The sequence below is a fragment of the Panulirus ornatus genome, chromosome 73 (genome assembly GCF_036320965.1).
Source record: "Panulirus ornatus isolate Po-2019 chromosome 73, ASM3632096v1, whole genome shotgun sequence".
NCBI lineage: Eukaryota > Metazoa > Arthropoda > Malacostraca > Decapoda > Palinuridae > Panulirus > Panulirus ornatus.
Genome location: NC_092296.1, coordinates 5,878,482 through 5,903,937, shown reverse-complemented (window position 1 = coordinate 5,903,937; position 25,456 = coordinate 5,878,482). Strand labels below are relative to the sequence as shown.

Sequence of the window (25,456 nt, the reverse complement as noted above, 5' to 3'; positions counted from 1 at the left end):
CACCACAACCTTCCACAACCTACAACACCCACGTCCCTAGCGTGGTGGGTCTGTACGCCACCAGCTCAGTCAGACGGTCCCCACAGCTCCTACATCCTCCCCCTACTCCTCAACTACCGACCTCTTGACCTCACACTTTACTTGATAAGTTCTTCCTGATCCAGTATCTTCACACCTGCCGCACTCTATCACCGCCATTTTCACACACACACACACACACACACACACACACACACACACACACACACACACACACACACAGGCTTTCCCGCCAATCACATGCAAACGCCCCAGTCTCACCCATGAACCGGCCAGTGATTAAAAATGATTTTCACGAGCGGTCACACTCGGATCCTTGTCCAAGAAGAGGGTGCAGAGAGTACCCCAGGAGGAGCGGTGTGTCTGGGTGGCGGGGAGGGTGGCTCGCGTCTAGGGGTAGGGAGGGAGGGAGGGATGGGTAGGCGGGCCAGCGAGCCGAGCCAGTCTGAACCAGCGCGACAGAAGGGCGCCACAGACCACTACTCACAACCCTCCCTCCACCACCGACGCCCGCACACCACACCACACCACACTGAGCCTTTACCACCACCACCACCACCGACCACTATCGCCGGCGATCATTGTGGCTACCACCACTGCACGATCGGCGGCCGCCAACCACAATCGACAGGAACCACCATCACAGACTCGCAAGCCCTAAACACTCACGGGGGTACCAGCCTGCATGGGACGTGCACTCACTCCCCTCCCTGCCCGCGCCACGTGTCCAACCTCCTCCTCCTCCTCCTCCTCCTCCCAGACCCTGATGCACGGGGCACTCTAACAAGAGATGGACCTGTTCACATATACCTCCCTCCGGCCTCCATCATCCTACACTACACACACAATCCTTCCCTCCAGCCTCCATCACCCCACACAACACCATCCTTCCCTCCAGCCTCCATCACCCCACACAACACCATCCTTCCCTCCTGCCTCCATCACCCCACACAACACCATCCTTCCCTCATGTTTCTGGTTAACTCCTCATCCAGAATCATAATGTTCCTTCCTCCCACAAGTTACAATATTCTTCCCTACTGCAAAGCAACCGTGAATGGCAATTGCCTCCACACACACACACACACACACACACACACACACACACACACACACACACACACACACACACACACACATATAAATATATATATATATATACATATATATATATATATATATATATATATATATATATATATATATATATATATATATATATATATAATCACTGGTCAACAAAGACAACTGTAGACTACACACGCGCGCGCGCTGTGTGTGTGTGTGTGTGTGTGTGTGTGTGTGTGTGTGTGTGTGTGGGCTGCCACCTCTCTCTCTCTCTCTCTCTCTCTCTCTCTCTCTCTCTCTCTCTCTCTCTCTCTCTCTCTCTCTCTCTCTCTCCAGCATCACCAGACTACATCCTGTGAAACCTGAGGACAAACCCACATACAAGAAGCCAACTTCACTACATACACATTTTGCCGCACCGAATTCGTAGCGTTTCGGTGGCAGTGTGGATGAAGGACGCACAGTGTAGGTGGAGGCCAGCATAGAACGTACAGTGGGTACAATACATGGGCATAGGTGGGCGACAAGTTGGCCTGTGATAGTGTGGGTGATGGGCACAGAGCATTGTAGGTGGGTGGAGACCAGCATAGAGCGTACAGTGGGTACATGGGCATAGGTAGGTGACGGGTGGGGCATGTGATGGTGTGGGTGACAGGTGGGGCACACGTGTGATGGTGTGGGTGATGGCCACATACGTGCTCGCTTAACAGCAGATAGCCAGACTTAACGATCAGAAATTGAACTTAACCTAACATCCTCTGACTATCATATTTTCAACGGGTCCATAACAGAGCATGTGGGTTGCCTACCAACGCACAGGTCAATCTTGATCTAAAAACGTTGTTGACCTCCGATCAAGCGGTACATATTGTGTTCATATATATATATATATATATATATATATATATATATATATATATATATATATATATATATATATATATATATGAGAGCAAGGTTATTAGGTACAGTAGGGTTGAGGGTCAAGTCAATTGGGAGGTAAGTTTGAATGTAGAAAAACTGGAGGAAGTGAAGTGTTTTAGATATCTGGGAGTGGATCTGGCAGCGCATGGAACCATGGAAGCGGAAGTGAATCATAGGGTGGGGGAGGGGGCGAAAATCCTGGGAGCCTTGAAGAATGTGTGGAAGTCGAGAACATTATCTCGGAAAGCAAAAATGGCTATGTTTGAAGGAATAGTGGTTCCAACAATGTTGTATGGTTGCGAGGCGTGGGCTATGGATAGAGTTGTGCGCAAGAGGGTGGATGTGCTGGAAATGAGATGTTTGAGGACAATATGTGGTGTGAGGTGGTTTGATCGAGTAAGAAATGTAAGGGTAAGAAAGCTGTGTGGAAATAAAAAGAGCGTGGTTGAGAGAGCAGAATAGGGTGTTTTGAAATGATTTGGTCACATGGAGAGAATGAGTGAGGAAAGATTGACCAAGAGGATATATGTGTCGGAGGTGGAGGGAACGAGAAGTGGGAGACCAAATTGGAGGTGGAAAGATGGAGTGAAAAAGACTTTGAGTGATCGGGGCCTAAACATGCAGGAGGGTGAAAGGCGGGCAAGGAATAGAGGGAACTGGATCGATGTGGTATACCGGGGTCGACGTGCTGTCAATGGATTGAATCAGAGCATGTGAAGCGTCTGGGGTAAACCATGGAAAGTTCTGTGGGGCCTGGATGTGGAAAGGGAGCTGTGGTTTCGGGCATTATTGCATCACAGCTAGAGACTGAGTGTGAACGAATGGGGCCTTTGTTGTCTTTTCCTAGCGCTACCTTGCACACATGAGGGGGGAGGGGGATGTTATTCCATGTGTGGAGAGATGGCGATGGGAATGAATAAAGGCAGACAGTGTGAATTGTGTGCATGTGTATATATGTATGTGTCTGTGTGTGTATATATATATGTGTACATTGAGATGTATGGGTATGTATATTTGCGTGTGGGGACGTGTATGTATATACATATGTATGGGGGTGGGTTGGGCCATTTTTTTGGTCTGTTTCCTTGCGCTACCTCGCAAACGCGGGAGACAGCGACAAAGCAAAATAAATAAATAAATAAATAAATAAATAAATATATATATATATATATATATATATATATATATATATATATATATATATATATATATATATATTTTATACTTTGTCGCTGTCTCCCGCGTTTGCGAGGTAGCGCAAGGAAACAGACGAAAGAAATGGCCCACCTCCCCCCCCCCCCCCATACACATGTATAAACATACGTCCACACACGCAAATACACATATCTACACAGCTTTCCATGGTTTACCCCAGACGCTTCACATGCCTTGATTCAATCCACTGACAGCACGTCAGCCCCGGTATACCACATCGCTCCAATTCACTATATTCCTTGCCCTCCTTTCACCCTCCTGCATGTTCAGGCCCCGATCACACAAAATCTTTTTCACTCCATCTTTCCACCTCCAATTTGGTCTCCCTCTTCTCCTTGTTCCCTCCACCTCCGACACATATATCCTCTTGGTCAATCTTTCCTCACTCATCCTCTCCATGTGCCCAAACCACTTCAAAACACCCTCTTCTGCTCTCTCAACCACGCTCTTTTTATTTCCACACATCTCTCTTACCCTTACGTTACTCACTCGATCAAACCACCTCACACCACACATTGTCCTCAAACATCTCATTTCCAGCACATCCATCCTCCTGCGCACAACTCTATCCATAGCCCACGCCTCGCAACCATACAACATTGTTGGAACCACTATTCCTTCAAACATACCCATTTTTGCTTTCCGAAATAATGTTCTCGACTTCCACACATTCTTCAAGGCCCCCAGAATTTTCGCCCCCTCCCCCACCCTATGATCCACTTCCGCTTCCATGGTTCCATCCGCTGCCAGATCCACTCCCAGATATCTAAAACACTTCACTTCCTCCAGTTTTTCTCCATTCAAACTCACCTCCCAATTGACTTGACCCTCAACCCTACTGTACCTAATAACCTTGCTCTTATTCACATTTACTCTTAACTTTCTTCTTCCACACACTTTACCAAACTCAGTCACCAGCTTCTGCAGTTTCACACATGAATCAGCCACCAGCGCTGCGTCATCAGCGAACAACAACTGACTCACTTCCCAAGCTCTCTCATCCCCAACAGACTTCATACTTGCCCCTCTTTCCAAAACTCTTGCATTTACCTCCCTAACAACCCCATCCATAAACAAATTAAACAACCATGGAGACATCACACACCCCTGCCGCAAACCTACATTCACTGAGAACCAATCACTTTCCTCTCTTCCTACACGTACACATGCCTTACATCCTCGATAAAAACTTTTCACTGCTTCTAACAACTTTCCTCCCACACCATATATTCTTAATACCTTCCACAGAGCATCTCTATCAACTCTATCATATGCCTTCTCCAGATCCATAAATGCTACATACAAATCCATTTCCTTTTCTAAGTATTTCTCACATACATTCTTCAAAGCAAACACCTGATCCACACATCCTCTACCACTTCTGAAACCACACTGCTCTTCCCCAATCTGATGCTCTGTACATGCCTTCACCCTCTCAATTAATACCCTCCCATATAATTTACCAGGAATACTCAACAAACTTATACCTCTGTAATTTGAGCACTCACTCTTATCCCCTTTGCCTTTGTACAATGGCACTATGCACGCATTCCGCCAATCCTCAGGCACCTCACCATGAGTCATACATACATTAAATAACCTTACCAACCAGTCAACAATACAGTCACCCCCTTTTTTAATAAATTCCACTGCAATACCATCCAAACCTGCTGCCTTGCCGGCTTTCATCTTCCGCAAAGCTTTCACTACCTCTTCTCTGTTTACCAAATCATTTTCCCTAACCCTCTCACTTTGCACACCACCTCGACCAAAACACCCTATATCTGCCACTCTATCATCAAACACATTCAACAAACCTTCGAAATACTCACTCCATCTCCTTCTCACATCACCACTACTTGTTATCACCTCCCCATTTGCGCCCTTCACTGAAGTTCCTATTTTCTCCCTTGTCTCTCGCACTTTATTTACCTCCTTCCAGAACATCTTTTTATTCTCCCTAAAATTTAATGATACTCTCTCACCCCATCTCTCATTTGCCCTTTTTTTCACCTCTTGCACCTTTCTCTTGACCTCCTGTCTCTTTCTTTTATACATCTCCCACTCAATTGCATTTTTTCCCTGCAAAAATCGTCCAAATGCCTCTCTCTTCTCTTTCACTAATACTCTTACTTCTTCATCCCACCACTCACTACCCTTTCTAATCAACCCACCTCCCACTCTTCTCATGCCACAAGCATCTTTTGCGCAATCCATCACTGATTCCCTAAATACATCCCATTCCTCCCCCACTCCCCTTACTTCCATTGTTCTCACCTTTTTCCATTCTGTACTCAGTCTCTCCTGGTACTTCCTCACACAGGTCTCCTTCTCAAGCTCACTTACTCTCACCACCCTCTTCACCCCAACATTCACTCTTCTTTTCTGAAAACCCATACAAATCTTCACCTTAGCCTCCACAAGATAATGATCAGACATCCCTCCAGTTGCACCTCTCAGCACATTAACATCCAAAAGTCTCTCTTTCGCACGCCTGTCAATTAACACGTAATCCAATAACGCTCTCTGGCCATCTCTCCTACTTACATAAGTATACTTATGTATATCTCGCTTTTTAAACCAGGTATTCCCAATCATCAGTCCTTTTTCAGCACATAAATCTACAAGCTCTTCACCATTTCCATTTACAACACTGAACACCCCATGTATACCAGTTATTCCCTCAACTGCCACATTACTCACCTTTGCATTCAAATCACCCATCACTATAACCCGGTCTCGTGCATCAAAACCACTAACACACTCATTCAGCTGCTCCCAAAACACTTGCCTCTCTTGATCTTTCTTCTCACGCCCAGGTGCATAAGCACCAATAATCACCCATATATATATATATATATATATATATATATATATATATATATATATATATATATATATATATATATATATATATATATCCATCCACAGATTAAACTCCCAAGATGGACCACGGCAGTATCCTTAATCCCTGTGACCTGCCTCCCACATGGTCAGGTCATCATACCCAAGGGTCGTACAATCGTGGTTAAGGTGGGGATGGTACCTAAACTTCCGCCCCCCCCCCCACCACCACCTCCCCCCGTGAAGGAAACCCCATCCAACACAAAGCACCTATCTACCCCCCCACCCACCCACCCCCCAACCACACACACACACACACACACACACACACACACACATCCCTCCTTTCCACCCTCCCCCTCCCCCCTCCTCAACGAACCATCTTGCCCCAGGGAAGCCAACTTAAGCCTAATATGGAGGTGGGGGAGGGAAGCCTCCTCTCCCCTTGAGGCCCTACACGAGGGGCGTCGAGGCCTATCGTGCCCACACGACCCAAACGACCCGTGGCCCGTCGAAATGTCACCCCCCCCCCCCCCCATCACCAGCTCTGGCATGTTGGTAACCTCAGGTTAAAAAGGAGTAAACAAACACTAAGGCTTTTTTCATCGAGGACAAGCGACTCCCTTCTGTTCAACGTCTTCCTCCGTTGGGTCTTGGGCGGCCGACATGTGCCCCCCCCCCCCCCCCCACACACACACACACATACACAGGGCAGAGGCGATGGGAATGTAGGGTAACCAACCTCTCTGACACTCAGGGCACATAACCAAAAGACGAACATTCAGCCGAGCGGAGGAGGAGGAGGAGAAAATGGTCGCCCTTCCCCAGCCGGAGCAGCCCCATGCCTGGCGCACCTACATTACACGGTTGCTGGCTGGCTTTTCAAACATGTGAAAACTAAGCCGAGCAAAGTTTACTGGTCTTGGCATACGTATGAAACATGTTTACAGGATAGTTGTAGGTGGAGGGTATGTTACTAGAGGGTGTAGGTGGCGGCAAGCATAAAGCGTACAGTGGGTACAATACATGGGCATAAATGGGTGGCAGGTGGGCCTGTGATGGTGTGGGTGAAGAGCACATTGCAGGGCAGGTAGGTGGCCGCAAGCATAGAGCGTCTAGTGGGAAGCAAAGCTCCCCCATTCATGAGCTTCTGTGTACAAAGGAATACAAAAGAATTCAAGCAGCAACTGAGCAGTGAGTGTGTCCTCTCTTGACTACTTTGAGATTGTGAAAGATATCCAAAACTCACAGTGTGGTATGAGTTAGAAGGTATAGATAACGGCAGAGATATAAGTAAATGAGAATAACCAGCAAACTGTCAATGTGACAAAGAAGCAAATATTGTAAAGTCGAGGACTTGAAGCGAAAGACGTGTCGTCTAGAAATCTTTCCTGGGACACATGTGTGATGTTATATATATCCCAAAGATGAGCAAACTGGTCTGGCCACCTCTTAACCACCGTCCAACAGCTTTGACCTCCACTATTTCCAAAGCCTTGTCATCTCTCCTTAGCTCCCATGTCCCAACACATTTCCAATCTCGCAGTCTTTTTGTCTTATCTTATATGGACACACGGGTAGACAGACGGAGAGGAAGGTGGCTAGAGACAGCGAATGACAAAGAGAAGACATGTACAGTCAAGGTACAGAGAAACCGGAAGGTTTAACGGACAGAAGGAATAGACAGACAGGAAGGTCTCTATACACAGACAGACAGGAAGGTCTCTATACATAGGGGTATACAAACAGGGAATTATGTGCACACTGGGCTACACAGACAGGGAGGTATCTAGACAGAAGGATAGACAACAAGGGAGGCATCTAGACAGAGGGACAGACAGACAGGGAGGTGTTTACACAGATACAGACGTTAAGGGAAGCATCCAGACAGGGATAGACGGTAAGGGGGGCATCTAGACAGAGGGATAAACGGTAAGGGAAGCATCTAGACAGAGGGATAGACGGCACATCAACAAGTGACTCCAGCACTAACCTGTGGACCGATGATGACCTTGTACTTGTGGCTGGGCGAGTCTCCACCCACGGTGAAGGAGTTGGGCCCCGGTTGGTGCAGCAGGTACAGCCTCGCCCTCAGGGTCCGCCGCACCCGCGCCCGTAGGGCCTCCTCGCTGATGGGCGGCCCTCGCGACCCTGGGGAAGCGCCACGGCCCCTCGGGGACGTCCCACGAGGCGAGGGAGGACGTCGCGACCCTGGGGAAGGGGGCCGAGCGCCACTGCCTCCGGTAGGAGAGGGAGGTCTTCGTGCTCCCGGGGAGGGCGGTCGGGTACTTGCACTATTGTTGTTATTGAGGGGCGTGGGGGTTGGGGAGGGCGGGGTGCGTGCGGCGGGGCTGATGGGGGAGGTGAGGGGTGAGGTGGGTGTTGAGGGCGGACGGGCGGAGGGCGAGGCCCCCCGCTTCTGGCGGGGCTTGAGTCCGCCGCCACCCTCCGACACTTTGGGCGAGGGGTTCCTCCGGGCGGCGCCGCTGCCGCTACTGGTCGAGGGCGACCGCTGTCGTCGGACCCGCGGCGAGGTGGGCGGCGTGGCGCGCTTGGCGGGCGGCGAGGGCGTGGCCCGTGTGGACTGGCCACGGCTGGCCACCCCGCCCACACTGCTCCCACGCCCGACGTAGCGCCGCGGGCTGGCCGACCTCTGCAACAATGACACAAATGCGTTAGTCCATCCACACTGCCACCCCGACGATAGACCACTTGATAACCTCGCCTCTACACTACAGTCAGATCCCCTACCTCTGTATACAGTCAAATCTCCTACCTCTGTATACAGTCAGGAGAACTCTCTACGGTCACAACTCTATTGCAAGATACTCCCTTATCGAACCAAGCCCTTCCTGTTCTCAATACCTACATCAACCAAGTTGTCTTAACCTTCATAGGAGCCACTCTAAATCTACTTCACTATCAGTGTGTGTGTGAGTGTGTGTGTGTGTGTGCGCGCGCGCGTTATGTACACAGCACACCCCACTGTTACAACACCCCTACGGGGTTTAGATGTCATGCCTAGCCAACCCCACAACCAGTTTCTGGTTCAAAATTCAGTTCTTAGGTATATACCACATGTCACTTACCGAGGTCTTCTGCTCCCTCCCACCCACAGCTGGGGGTCTGAGACCTTGTCTTACCTTACGCTGTACTCCGAGGTGGTGTTCTGCCTCCACACAACACACTGCCGTAGATCGCCATGCCTTTCCTCGACTCTCAAACAGCCTCAGATACCTCCCGTTTCACAGCTAGGTGACTTTCTAGGTTCCTTCCCTAGCGACAGGCTGCTGCTCCTGTTGTTGCGGAGGGCCCGTCCCCTGGGCTTCTCCAACCAAAACCTTTATATAAAGTTCCACATCCGTCTCATTAGAGGGTGTTTGGGGGGGAGGGTGGGGGTGTGATGATTTCCTCACCCCAGGGGTTGTCCCCACTCCCTCCACCCTCTCCCACTACAATACCTGACCCTCCCCCTCCTCCTCCTCCTCTCACCTGTGCCACGCTCGCTCCCTCCCATCCCAGGTAGGGACAGCCTCTGACAGGTCCCCACTACTCTGCAAGTCGTCATAACCTGTATACCTCCCCGACTATACTTACCCCCCTCCTCCCTCCCTGTCTGTCCTACAGTGACACAGACTCTGTAGTGACAGCTGTAGTGACTGTGTGGAAAATACAAGCCAAAGTCGAAAGAGAAATAAATCAGAAATATACTGATCAAAATTTCTTGGCCACTTTCGACCCCCCCCCCCCCCTCGCTACTAACGACCTTCCTAGGTCAACACGACCCCTCTGTATAGACCACTCACGACTCTCTGGACAACCTACGACCCTCACGACCCACAGGGGTCTGTGGCCAATAGACCACACTAGCCATCCACGACCCCCTCCCCTCCCCCTGGACCACTCACCTCCCGATGTAGCTGCCGTACGGGCGACGACCTGGGCGACGACCTGGGCGACGTCTTGGGCGACGACCTCGGGGAGTCCCTCGGGGCTGAGGGGCGCGTCCTGCCGTGGCCCCTGGGGTCGGGCGAGCCGGGGCGCCGTCGGTGGGACGCCAGGGGTAGAGGCCCCTGACCCACAGGGGACCGGACCTGAGGGAGAGAAAAATTGTACCATGTTAAGGTGGCAACAGTGCTACATGTGCAATTACCTGGGTGTAATCATATGTAATCAGCTACTGTAATTATTCTGTAATCACCTATTTGCAATTGCCTATTTTGAATGACCTCTTTCTAAATACGAGGAGAGTGCTCTATACATTGGTGTTACCCCATCGCTTCAATGTAGTTACTAACTGCAATTATCATTTGAGTGTTATGAGGAGACAGACTGACACGAGTGTTGCCCCGTCTCGAATAGGATTACAATATGTGTCACAGGGAGCGAGTTATACGCTCGTTTTCCCTCGTTTCTTAACCTTGCATATATACACTACGTCTTTTCTCATGTGTATATGGAAATATACACGGAGAAATTATCACAACATTTTCCAGTGTCAAATTCGAATTCCACAAGTAGCTGTCTATGTGTACCTCAACTGACTCCTCTATAGTAACTATGTTAATTACAAAAAAAATCTATATAAATTAGACGCGTACTTTATACAGGGGAAAGTAACTGTGTTGTATCATTCAGTAGATGCAACGAGTGATTACTCCAGTAGTTTAAGTGTCTTAATAACAGAGGGAAAATTATCGTAAATTAACTGTCGTAGCAATTTCGATGCGTCGCTTTATATACGTCATGGTACTAATGTAAGGCAGGTGTCGTTACGTGCGCGCGCGCTCACGCGTAAGGGGTGTGATGATGAGAGGGGAGGTGAGGGGTGTCACCAACGGTGCCCCCTCCCCCACCAACCGGTTAACACCCCGACCCCTCCCTTCCATCACCACAACCGGATTCCCCCTCCCTCCACACCCCTCCCTCACCGAACACCTTTCTCTCCTCGTCGGAAAATACTCTCCCTAGGCCGAGGGGTAAACACTAGCGTGAAATCCTCACAACTCGTCAACAACCAGTCAAAACACAAGCCCGAGAACTCAAAAAAAAAAAAAAAAAAAAAAACTTTTACTCCTACAGTGTTAAGGCGACCGTCTAGCTCGACCCAGCTTCGGGGAAACACAAGACAAACAAACACCCACACACTCAAATCCTCCCGTTCGACTAGATTGCCAACTGGAGAAGGTAAGAAAGATTTCACATTATACTACTTCACTCTCTCTTCGGAACAAAGCCACAGTACAGCACATTACAGGACGCTCTCGAATGGTGTTAAACGCAGCAGTTCACCTCGCCTGTTCAATACATTCATCATCAAACAAGCAACAAATGTGACAGCACCATGATCAGCGGGTGTGTACACTGGTGCCGCCTCTCCGACCGTACGCGTGGGTGCCGCCTTTCCAACAATTATTCTGTTTTGACGGGAAGGACTCAATGAGGCAGAGTGAAAAAAGAAAGAAAAAGATTTCAAACCAAGTTGACCTTGATTCTAATTTGTCTGACATTGATGGCATCATCTATTTACATTTAAGTAGAATCAACCACATACATTTATTTGACATACAAATCGCTGCTGCCTCACATGCTTAACATGGAGACCTAACCAGCGACATGAAAATATGCAAAACTAAGAAATTCGTGATTGTAAAATGTGCCATGAAACAAAAGCCAGTGCAATCGACGTCAGTAGTGAATAGACATAACACGAAATTTAAGTGCATAACTGGCACCATCCTCGCTTGCTACCAGCCACCGCCAGCCAAGCAATTTATTCTCTACACCCCCATCTCTCTATGACCGGCCAGCCCGTTAAAGCCATTGAGCACAATTTAATATAACGAGTACAACATATGACGGATGCAGATGGCGGCCAGTTATGAGACAAACCTCATATATAAAAGTGAAAGCAGAAGGATGTATCAGACAACTCACGTTATTCGACCCCGATACACGAAACTTCCCCAATGGCCATCTTTGCGGCTAACCGACTTCTCTAATTTTATACATCCCACTTCTCTCCGAATAAACTACAACACAGGCAGTATGTGTGAACTAACAGCCAATCTAAAACTTTTACCCCCACTTCTTATACAATATACTAAACAGATAGCGATTTTAGTTGCAGTAAATGTACGGGCAGTGTTGCCACGCATGTGTTTGTGTGAGGGCTAGCCTAGCCTAGTCTACCAGACAGACACTGGACGTGGGAATACAACGGCTACAACGAGCAATGTTTGTGATGTTAATTCGACGGATACGATAGGGGACTCGGGCTTAATGAGCCATTTAGCTGTTCAAGTGGATTCAGCCACTCATGGCAGTCCACACGAACCACCCACTCAACCTCACGTTAACCAAACGCTGGGGTTCAGTTGACCAAACCTGAAAAATAAAACCATCTGATTCTTTCTTTAGACGGATTTCATTGTGGAATTCCTAAGAAACGAGTTAAATCTAAAAATCTAGCTCCCTGTAACATTGCCCGCCCATCCACTTCTTCATTTATGTGTATATATCCCACAAAAGCTTACAGGAAAGAGTCCTATCATTGCCCACGGCGTCTTTTTCTAAAGGCTCTTGAAAGTCTAAGGCTGCGCTACTTACAGAAACAGGGAAAAGCTGGCTCCTTTACAGAGAGAAGCTTTGATAGTCTTGAGAAACGTTGCTTTTGCAACTGGAGTTATGAAGAAAATACCACAACACGTCTCCCAAAATTACAAGTCGTATTCAAGCAATTCATAAAATCTCCAAAAGGTCAAGGGATTAAAGACTTTAAGTATACCCTGAAAGGGTATTCAACTCAAGGGTGGGGAGGGGGAGGGGGAATCAACCCCATGTGGAGGAACTCTGACGGGGAAATTAATGACACTTTACGAGAACAGGGAGGAGAAGAGGTCAACGCCATTGTCTGAGGAAGTAAGTACTGGGTGAATTAACCGAAGGGAACTTCGAGAACAACAATGAGACGTTAAGTACCGGAAAGAACAAATGAAAGAAAAAATAATGTATGTGTGTGTGTGTGTATATATATATATATATATATATATATATATATATATATATATATATATATATATATATATATATATATTTATATATATATATATATATATATATATATATATATATATATATATATATATATATATATAAAACTAAAGTCATCATGGGCACAGGTTCTGATCTATAAAAGACCCAACAATGACACATGAAATTCTAGGGGTCACGTGAAATCGTCGACTTTTACATCAAGTAGATCACTAAATAGTGAATCTTAAACAATAAGTTTCTAAGTGGCTGACGAAACAGCCTCTTCTGAGCGTCTAAGGTCACGACAGGTTTCAATATAAACCCCGTCAGCTTTCCTGAACTAAACAAGGTTTTCTGTAAGATGGGGAGAAGAAGGAGGAGGGGAGAGCAGTTACCAGCACCCCCCTAATGTGTATTAAGAACCAAACACGCCTGTATCAGTGTTACGATGAGGACAAGCCTAGTGCTCCTAAAGCCTCTATAAAATCGGTTATAATGCGGATCGCTGGAGGTTTCTAACGTCTTCCAATATCTATACCATTTATTCATACACTAAATGTTATCAAAAATAGTAAAGTAAACTTGAATGTACAACTGAAGCCCCGGGAAAAGCATATAACAAAACATCAACCCAGCAGTGGATACTACGTCATCGTCACCCAACCTAAAATCTTGCTATTAATTCCGGGTCGAGTACCTCTCTCTACTGCGTCACAGCCCAACAGAACGACCAAGCCAACAGGCTATCCTTTATGTGGGACCTGTTCGTTTCTGGCTTTACAATCCGTGTGTCAACTACTTGTACACCAGAGGAGAAGATGGATAACATGACTTGCCCAATCCATACCACCATTTCGTCTTAGATTTGTATAGTAAATTAACCAAACCAAACCTAACCTAATCTAATCTAACCTAACATGACCTAGAAAAAACGTTGGAGGGAAGCTAATCTTCCATTACAGAAAGGATAAATAAATGAAATGCCCGAAGAACACAGCAATAAACACACAATCACATGCATCAAACAACGTAACAATCAGTCTTAGACTTCACACGCTTCCCGATCTGGCGCTACGCTGTCTGCACGGACAACTGATCCATCGAGCTGTTGCGGCACGCACCTTGCATGCCTCGGGATCCGTCGTAACCTGTTTTTGATGATAACTTGCGGTTACCCCCCCCCCCCCCTTTTACTGCTTCTCGAGCTTGGCGGGTTAAACAAGGTCAAGTGCAAGGCGCACATGCGTTTCCCACGGTGTTCTGTAAGCATCTTGGGCGAAACTTGCGGTTTCCTGCTGGGTGTATATCCTGTACATGTATATACACACCAATGTTTTCCCTACTTGTAGCTTGTACATAGGCTGGTTATTTCCTCTGGGTGTTGCGTGTCAAGACCACATGTATGCTCGCACATTAGTCCTGTAACTTCACCTACATATTTACCTTCAACCACACTACACTACCATAGGTAATCAATAATTATCTATATCGGCTGTTCATCTAACAAGTTTAAACAAGCAGTAAAATACAAAAAAGCTCCGATTTATGTATTTTTCAATTTGTTAAATATAAAATATTGCAAAAGTCATTCTATATTTTTTCATCCAATTATGAAAATTATTCATTTCTACATATTTCTCTCCTTCCTGGACATTTTACAATCATATATATATATATATATATATATATATATATATATATATATATATATATATTTGCTTTGTCGTTGTCTCCCGCGTTTGCGAGGTAGCGCAAGGAAACAGACGAAAGAAATGGCCCAACCCACCCCCATACACATGTATATACATACGTCCACACACGCAAATATACATACCTACACAGCTTTCCATGGTTTACCCCAGACGCTTCACATGCGTAGAGAGAGAGAGAGAGAGAGAGAGAGAGAGAGAGAGAGAGAGAGAGAGAGAGAGAGAGAGAGAGATCACCATGCATCTTTCTTAAACAATTTCTGATTCATCGATTACCCTTTCACATCTTAATCTCCTCTGAATCTGTCAGGATACCTTGAGCCACAATTGGCATGATGGTCCCTAGATATGGTCGCCCCCACCCCCTCTTTTTCAAACTTGAGGGTGGGTGGCATCCCTGATCACCGTCCAAAACAGTCGCTGCTTCTGCTGCTAAAACCAGGATTACTTCAAATGCCACATCTATGATCTCCCGTTTTCTTTCCCTGAGGGGGGGGGGGGACCCCGGCAGCGGACGAACAAGACATTCTCCGACTCATGTTCCCTTTAACCTGCGCCAGACCTCACCGCCCGCCACAGCTGAGGCTAACTGATCACTCCCGCCCGCTCCACTCTTGACTGATGCCAACTGTAGGTTGTAGATGGTGTTGTAGGTGGCGGTGGGGAGCGGAGGTTATGTAGGTGGTTCGTGCAGTAAGCAAGTTCGCCATACTCAAGCGGCAAAGCATATGTTTAACTGGATAAATTTCGGGGCTGTAGTCACACAGTGCATGGGCCTTCCCAACGAAAAGACTTTTAACGTATTTTGTTCTCATTTCTATACTCTGTTATGGGTATATACTAACACCACAACACAACGTGCAGAGGAAAGTTGAAGTAGCCTATAGGCATCGCTTTCATTTGTTAGCCAATTCCCAAAACATCTTCATAGTGTTGTAAATTCTCTAACATATATGATTTGATAGCTAAGGCAATTCAACTACTGACATGACTTTGCACACGGCTCAACCCCCTAAAAAATCTAAAACATTTGAATAGACAGGTAAGATAACAGATAACAAGCCAATTATTCCCAAATGAACAGTTATAAGTGGCGCGAACGGCTGTACACCCTATCATTCTTCAGACGAGATTTCTTCAAAACTTTATTTCTTTCAGTGTCATCATGTAATTCATTTGAGACATGTTCCTGCCATTCCTCACCATTAAGTGACCTTGGGTCAACTTAATGACCAGTCCTCCCTCAGTCGACAATATGTCTCAAAATGATTCCTGTCGTGGGGCCAGACTTCAACACCTTTGCATTATACGCAGTATTTTGTTTAAAAGGCGTCTAAGCACTTAGAAATGGCTGATTATATCTAAAATAATACATCAGTGGATCATTACAATCTACTTTTGTATTCTTCTCTTCATAAGGAATGGAATGCACTCAAAGAATCTAGTTATATTTTTTCTTCAAAGATTGCTCAACTCAAAAGAAGCTTCAATACTCTACAGTTCTAAATATGTAAGACTCGCATGCAGTTGCGCGATACTGAAGATTCTAGTACTTAATCTTAAGGACAGCCATGCACTACAAGAATTATCGTACCTTTAATATAAAGCTACGTAAGGTTTTCAAGAAAGGAACTTGACTTGCCATAAGTTCGGCTCGAGTTTAGAAGTCTATCATACTCTTTCAAGTCTCGAGAAAACTGCACAAATCTGGACTTAATGGGGCTGGCAGCTGGTGGTGGGTGGTAGATGCCGGTAGTGGGTGGCAGATGGTTACAGATGATAAATGTGCTTTCAATATTGATGGGGTAACAGCTAGTGATGCCTCTCCTCCCTCTATAGTCAATCCCATCTATTCAGTCTACCAGCATCCAACCATCTTCACAAGTCTTCATTACATCCACACAAAAGCATTATAACATCAACCACGTAAAGAAAAAGAAAAAGCGATACAAAGGACTTCAATTCCAGGGTTGTACGACGATGATACCATGTAGACCAACTCAACCAATAGCGACCTGTATCGGAGAGAGAGAGAGAGAGAGAGAGAGAGAGAGAGAGAGAGAGAGAGAGAGAGAGAGAGAGAGAGAGAGAGAGAGAGAGAGAGAGAATGTATAATGGTAGCGAATTAAGAGGACCCGCGTGAGGTTGAGTTGAGGGTACTGGGGTGGGGGTACACTGGATGGAGAGAGGGGTGGATCGGGGTACGGAGGGCGGGGAAGTCGCCACTAGTCGTGCCCCCTCTTCCCCCATCTACCCCCTTCCCTCCCCCACCAGTCTGGCACCCCCACGACCCTCCTGACCCTAAGCTGCCACAGGCGATATGCATACATACCATTCAACCACTTCAGTATACACCCATAACTTACCGCCACCCCGATCCTCCTCCTCCACGTGAAACAACAACATGTAGCATACATCACATAGACGACAACTGTACAACGGAAGCAACAACAGTATTACCGGAAAAGGAAAAAAATGTAGGATCGTAACGGCTGCCGATGGCAACACCCAGCCCCATCAGGCGAGCCCTGACACTGTTGCCAAATTACTACTCCACAATTTCCCTTCCCCTTTTTCCCTCCACAACAGTGGGCTTTATTCCGGTGGTCATGATGTATGAAGGGCGCCTCCCTACACCACATGTCACGCCCTCTGCAGGCGCACCGTTGGGAACTGCCCTTAATATATATTTTTGTTATCATATTTCGAGTTTACAATGGAGGTAATACTTCTACTGGCCGCGCCATTGCCAGCACCAGCAAGATTTCACTGTTACCTGCCACCACAGCTGTGGTGACCACCATCCACCGTCATAACCTTCGCTACATTACATGAAGGGTAAAGAGAGAGAGAGACAGAGTGAGGAAGGGGTGCAGAGAGAGGGAGAAGAGGAAGGGATTACCAGAAATATCCATCGCTCTCCCACCACTTCGTCCGTCAGTCCGTCACTACAGAGACAAAAACATCGTAAAAGTTTTTACAACTTACGAAGTTCAAACGACCGGACAGTTATATTTGTCAGCTTTGTTACTCTTAGTTACAATACGTGTTTCATCGACTGAGATCTGTCGTATATATATATGTTACAGTAAAGGGTAATTCCCCATGTGCGGCGCGCGACGATTTTATAAACTTCGATGTCGACAAAAAATCGCATCAGTGTATTGGATGGTAAGACATTATTTCCTTTCAGTTAGAGCCAGCTGGTAAGGCGTTACTATAGGAAGTGCGAAAGGCATCGAAAAATAATAACAGCGTTAGCACCTAAGGGACCAAAACACATGAGTATTATATCTTTTAACTAAAACATTAAAAAAAATCTTAGTGACCCCATATTGTACACTCCAGTCCAATTATTACCAACCACTTCCATCTAATCTAGCTTCTCCAATATATTAAGACCAGATGCTGAAAATACACAAATTTTCTGAGGCGTCGTTACAACTATCTCGTCTCTCCCACTTTCTCCGTCTCCATCTTCAATCTACATTACTGTTAAGAGTCCCCGTGGTTCTCCTGCGTGCAGACTACCGCGGCTAGCTCAGCATTACCAACAGTTTCCGCTGAGAGCCTGTCCTCCAGCATTGCGCTACACAGGGATGCTCTCTCTCTCTCTCTCTCTCTCTCTCTCTCTCTCTCTCTCTCTCTCTCTCTCTCTCTCTCTCTCTCTCTCTCTCTCTCTCTCCTTAACCCTAGCAACATGGCGGCCACGGGAGACTGGTTCGTGTGAATGAACTCGTTTGTTTTTCTTTCTCCGGTCTTACCTTACACCCCACTGATGATATACCGAGACTGAATCACTTCGCTTCTGTTTTCCACCCACACAGTCACAGACTCATGAGTCGAATCGAAAAAAAATATCCTCGTCTTCAATGAAAACGCAAAAAGATTTCGAACCGCCAGAATCTATTAGAAATATATACTAGAGGAGGTTATACTTTGACTCCAGAGGGCGAAAAATACCAGAACATATAATTATGTGAGTCATTTGAAACGCCATGGATAGCAATGAAAGGAGAGGAAAATAACATTCAAATATCTACACACAAGTATCATCAGTACTTGGTTGTTCCGGTCGGCTACCACCAGCGTCCTCCAACAGCCTGACTGAGCAAAGGAACAACACCCCAGCTTGGATTCAAACCAGAGCTTTAGGGGGGTAGATGACCTCTGAAAACATCGGGAGGTATACGTGAGGTAAGAGGTGTGATAAGGTAAAAAAAAAAAAAAGTTCTAAAGCTCACCTGGGTAAGAAAAGAAACAGACAAGATAACGGCCGTGACCAAGGGCCACACAGTGATGCCAGCCCGCACTCCCAGTGTACATCACCGAGGCCTTCCTGCCTCGTCTCTTGTTTCACAAGGACGCCACAACAACAAACCTTCCGCAAATACGATGCGAAAAATTGCACTAAATCTTCACCCTGCGGCTTGAACTCGGATTCATAAACATTTTTAACAATCTATTTTGCTCCGCTTTCAAATCACTGATGATTATAAAGGGTTTTTATTCTATTTTTCTAACTCATCCACCTTTGAAGGGACGTGTGGTTTAGTCTCAGGGTTCAAAGGTAAACAAGACTATAATAGGGCAACCAATCAGAGACGTTGTGAGTGACGTCAAGCGACGTAAAATTGACGTTACATAATCATAGCTCGTTCTATATAAGGTTTCCGCCTCATCCAGAAATATTCACGAATTCAAATTCCTAAATTTAGCACGGGGCACAAAACTGAAAATAAAATCCTTAATTTTTCTTTCATTTCAGAGTCCTCTTTCAAGACACGAACATGGCCTTCATCTCCCAGTGGTCTGGAATGTATGCCCTTCCAACCCTTCTTGGCCCAGTCTCGGGCCACAGTGGTCATCTCTTGGCCACTCAGATACGTCGGGCATGTTCTGGGCCGCTGCCGGAGGCCCTAAGGTACCTCTCCTTCACCACAGCCCAGCTGGTCTAGTCTCTGCTTCAGGTTATGGTCGTCCAGCGAGAGGGTCAAGCTCTCGCGACTAGACGGTCTATAATGTTCCCGACCCTTCCAGTAGGTCAGGTGGGCGCATTCCAGCCGTCACCAGTGGATAATATCTGGCAACACTACCAATAAAGAGAATTATATTCGTCCATTGTTTGAGAACGATGCCTTCCAGGGCTTTTCCAGGTTATGGATTTGTATCTTTCCCGTCTGCGTTTCCAGGGCGAGTCCAGTCGGCCCAGACTCTTCCGTCTCTCCAGCCATCTCTAAGGGAGATAATGTGTAAGTCATCGTGGAGTGGGACTCATCTCGCCCACATTTTTGCTCACCTCGTGGAAAGACGTCAACCCAGTGTGGAGAGATGGCAGGTCTCTGGAGCATCATCGCGGCTTTGCCGTTTTCTTCAAGGCAGCATCTTTGTCTCCCAGGAAGGGAGGGTCAACATACATTAGTTATTACGCCAAGGTCTGTAGTTGGAACAATGGTTCTTCCTCCAGAGTTCTCCGCCAGGGACGTGTATTTTTGTAGGTGCTTTCTACTTCTTCACTACACCCCCCCCCCCCCCCTCCAACAAACTTGAGCAGTTGAAACTTTCCCTTCTCCCATAACGGAGATGAAACTTTTCACCATCAGGAAGCATGTTAACATCAGTGGGCCACAGGAAAGACATTTTTGATTCACGTAAAGTTATAGTTTTCCGGAGCGTCTTACACAGATGTATCATAACCACCTCAAGCAACACCTGGAGGGTATCGATGGTGGAAGACGTCTGGCGTTGGCATCCGTCAGAAATCTATTGGCAAAACTAAGAGTTAACATTTCAAGGAACATTCTGAGTTCCCTGGAGGAGCACAGCTGTTCTATCGATGACCTGGCCTGATCTTACGTGGCCGCCACCAGGCTCGGATCGGCTGTGGCGAAGCAGCAGAACCTCTTTATGTGGATCAAAAGTGAAAGAGAAAGAATCTGGACCAGCATTCCAGACGGTATCATATCTGAACTGAAGGTTTTCAGCTTTATAATATAACTACACACACACACACACACACACACACACACACACACACACACACACACACAGGCAACTGCGTCCCTCTTCAGCTTGATCTCGACCAGAAACCGACCAGTTGTTCCTTTATCCTATAACCTTCTGCAAGACAACAACAAACAATGTTGTATATTTAAGCTACGACACTGAATTACATGCTAGTCTGTCTGCTCCCGTGACGTCTGACCTAGGGATATAACGAGTTACGTGCTCAATGCAGAGTCTGTTTACAACTATGACGTCAGACCCAGCAATACCGGATTACGTGCTAAAAGGCAAAGTTTATTTTACAAATGTGGCGTCATACCCAGCTCGGCCCTGGAATCAAAACAACTTGTCCTTCAGGTAAATCCCTTTCTTGATATATATATATATATATATATATATATATATATATATATATATATATATATATATATATATACAAATATATATATATTTCTTTTTTTTTTGTCGCTGTCTCCTGCGTTTGCGAGGTAGCGCAAGGAAACAGACGAAAGAAATGGCCCAACCCACCCCCATACACATGTATATACATACACGTCCACACACGCAAATATACATACCTACACAGCTTTCCATGGTTTACCCCAGACGCTTCACATGCCCTGAATCAATCCAGTGACAGCACGTCAACACCGGTATACCACATCGATCCAATTCACTCTATTCCTTGCCCTCCTTTCACCATCCTGCATGTTCAGGCCCCGATCACACAAAATCTTTTTCACTCCATCTTTCCACCTCCAATTTGGTCTCCAACTTCTCCTCGTTCCCTCCACCTCCGACACATATATCCTCTTGGTCAATCTTTCCTCACTCATTCTCTCCATATGCCCAAACCATTTCAAAACACCCTCTTCTGCTCTCTCAACCACGCTCTTTTTATTTCAACACATCTCTCTTACCCTTACGTTACTTACTCGATCAAACCACCTCACACCACACATTGTCCTCAAACATCTCATTTCCAGCACATCCATCCTCCTGCGCACAACTCTATCTATAGCCCACGCCTTGCAACCATACAACATTGTTGGAACCACTATTCCTTCAAACATACCCATTTTTGCTTTCCGAGATAATGTTCTCGACTTCCACACATTCTTCAAGGCTCCCAGGATCTTCGCCCCCTCCCCTACCCTATGATCCACTTCCGCTTCCATGGTTCCATCCGCTGCCAGATCCACTCCCAGATATCTAAAACACTTTACTTCCTCCAGTTTTTCTCCATTCAAACTTACCTCCCAATTGACTTGACCCTCAACCCTACTGTACCTAATAACCTTGCTCTTATTCACATTTACTCTTAACTTTCTTCTTTCACACACTTTACCAAACTCAGTCACCAGCTTCTGCAGTTTTTCACATGAATCAGCCACCAGCGCTGTATCATCAGCGAACAACAACAGACTCACTTCCCAAGCTCTCTCATCCCCAACAGACTTCATACTTGCCCCTCTTTCCAAAACTCTTGCATTCACCTCCCTAACAACCCCATCCATAAACAAATTAAACAACCATGGAGACATCACACACCCCTGCCGCAAACCTACATTCACTGAGAACCAATTACTTTCCTCTCTTCCTATATATATATATATATATATATATATATATATATATATATATATATATATATATATATATATATATATACATATAGCTTGAGGTTGAAGAGCAAGTCACCTTTGGCGAAGCTGCATCATCCATCTATTGACCAACAGGGGACGGCTTCGTCGAGGGAGCTCCTCCCTTCAAAGACGTCCGTCCTGTCCCTGCTGCTGAACGTAGCGCAGCTTTGGACGTGGCCCATGCTATTTCAGGCCCTTCTACGGTCAGGGTGTTGCTCGTGCTGGCCGGCAGGCGTGGGACCAGGCACGTAACATTAGGGTACCCATAACAGGAATTTCCTCTCTGCGTCCCATCATGTCCTCACCTCCCAAGCGAAGCGTCTTCTGCTCGCCAATATCGACACTTTCAATTGCTAATAGAAATTCTGACGTCACTTCTTTCGTATCCCCCCCCCACACACACACACGAGAAAGGGTCTTATGAGTGCAGCATTCTCTGTCCCATGCAGTACAAAGAGATAATTACACATATGCAAAGACGGATCTTCAGTGGCGTAGTGGTTAGCGTTACTGACCATATGTCAGCGCAGGCAAGCCCGCCCGCTCGCTCGGGCTCAGATCCCAGGGAGCGAGTCGACCTACACCCACCCCCAGCTGTTCATCTTCCCCTCGGGAATGGTCGATAAATGGGTACCTGGCTTAAGACAGTGTGTGTGTGTGTGTGTGTGTGTGTGTGTGTGTGTGTGTGTGTGTGTGTAAACCTACATAAGAGTGCAAGACATGATACACATGTACTGGATTAAGAGACGAGGCAACACACAATTTGTAACTGGGTGTGGAACTCCCCCGTAAAGTACGCATACACAGGTTATGAAGAGGTCGTTCCTCACATCCAGTGGGCCGTCCCCATAAGCGTGGCTCACTATATACCAGGCATACAACTCGCCAGCAGCTGGAGCAGGTGTTCCCTGGTGACCCCCAGACCATCCACCTCTTCCCGGATGACGGCCTTCACCGATGGCCACACACCACATCCCCCTCCCCACCCAACCCGACCTACCAGAGACGAGGGCAAACTGGACGTGTTTGGGAGGTTCTGCTGTACTTTGAGGCCACGGGGCTGCCTAGGGTGTGCGCGCGCACACACACACACACACACACACACACACACACACACACACACACACACCAGCCTCCAGGACTGGACTCGCGCCAAAGCAAGCACCGACAACGACCACACTCCAGCACCGATGTTATGCACGTGAGCTTCGCTTCCACACCTACCCCGTCCTGTCTCACTGGGCCCTACCCTTCCCCAGGCTGTTCAGTCCACCAAGCTTCCAATCCCATCTCACCCTCTACTCTCTGACAGGTCCCCAGTCCCGTCCACGTCGTTCAGTCCACCAAGGTTCTCAATGTTACTCTGACACAACAAACTAAGCTGGATGGAACACGTCAGTACCATCTACAAACCCTCCATCTATCGTCTCTACATTTTCCGTAGACCCAAGACACTTGGACACCCTGAACCGGAGGAACTCAAGAACATTCAGCCCAAAACCTCACCTACGCCTCCCACAACCGGCCCTCCTTATCCACCTCATATCTGAAGCAACTGGAAGAGGTTCTGAAAATATGGCATACAGGGCAACCCTCGGTCCCTCATTAAACATATACCAAGTGGCACTAGTCAACACACCAACCTCCCGACTCTCTCCCGCCATCACCTACCTGGACCTCATCCAACAGTTCGGAATGAAGACATTTCAACATCTACCACTAACGTCACCTCCTACCATGAGAGATGCCTCAACACTCATCAAAACACCATCTATGCCTAACGCATTCCACGACCTGCTCGCTAGGTAGACGTACGTTAAGTAGACTTGCGTTACGTCACCACTCGTGATAAAGTGGTGACAGCTTGGAACATGTCCAGGGACGTGAGAAAAACATCGTAATATATGCCTCATTCTTGCACTGGTTTACATTCTCAACCCATGTGCAGGTGGTGGGGTGGGGCAGGCATGGAGGATAGATGTAAATGTCAAAGTACAAACACCTAACACTGACGAACGAACGCCTGACGTACGTACACCTGGCGAAGACCGACTTCAGCGATCTTCCACAGTCCACCTTCATGGCTCGGGCTGAGCCCAGGGTGCTAAGTTGGGTCGCTTAGTCGACCAAGCTTGTTAAAAGCGGCGGTTCCAGTCACAACGCGCAATGATCTGCTACTAAACTGGCGGAATGTCTATCTAAATCGACGGGTTATTCCCATATGACGCATTTCACGGGCCGTGGTAACAGCATCAAGTTTTTATGAAGCTTTTACAAAGGCTACGTACGTGTTGGCAGACGCTCCAGGGTGTCCAGTACTCGGGTATGGGGCGTACAGACGGCGCCAGTGACACGAGGAAGCAGAGGGTAGCTGGAAGGTTCTATAGGGTACTGACGACGGGGTACTGCGCTGGTAAGTTTACGGAGGTGTGTGATTTTGTTGTCTAGCCTGGAAAGGACAGCACTGTGTGGTCTCTCTCTCTCTCTCTCTCTCTCTCTCTCTCTCTCTCTCTCTCTCTCTCTCTCTCTCTCTCTCTCTCTCTCTCTATCTATCTATCTATCTATCTACATCTATTGTATGTTATGTCGAAGCCTGGACTCGGTGAGGGGGGGGGGGGGGATACAAGATGTTCACGGAAGCCTCGCGGACTTAAAACTGCTCTTCACAATCTTCCTTAGGACGGTGGCCTGGTCCCCAGGGGCCAGGGTGGGGGGACGATGCGGTGGGCCAAGGGAGGCCGGTGGGTGGAGGGGGGTGTCAGAACCAACCATCCCCCCCCCAACCACCACCACCTCTGGCTGGCGAGTTACAGAGAAAGTTGCCACAAGGCGTCTGACTCTACTGCCCTTACCACCTGATATCCAGCTGTGCCATGGCGCCAGCTGTATTTTCAACCAGCTGTCCCGTATCACCAGCTGTACTGTGCCATCTATATTTGGAGACTAGTTGTACTGTCTCCAGGTGTATTG

General features: G+C 47.1%; 1 protein-coding gene across 1 annotated transcript in view; it reads right to left on the bottom strand.

Moving 5' to 3' along the window:
• Nucleotides 1-6,805: 6,805 nt before the first annotated feature.
• The window catches only part of LOC139748233 (uncharacterized), a 51,875-nt gene continuing 33,224 nt past the window's right edge, over nucleotides 6,806-25,456 (bottom strand). The window contains exons 3-4 of the mRNA XM_071661097.1: nucleotides 9,999-10,184; nucleotides 6,806-8,743 (exon numbers count right to left, since the gene is read on the bottom strand). Coding sequence (XP_071517198.1) covers nucleotides 8,060-8,743; nucleotides 9,999-10,184 — 870 coding nt within the window. The 3' untranslated portion in view covers nucleotides 6,806-8,059. The remainder of the gene's footprint in view (nucleotides 8,744-9,998; nucleotides 10,185-25,456) is intronic.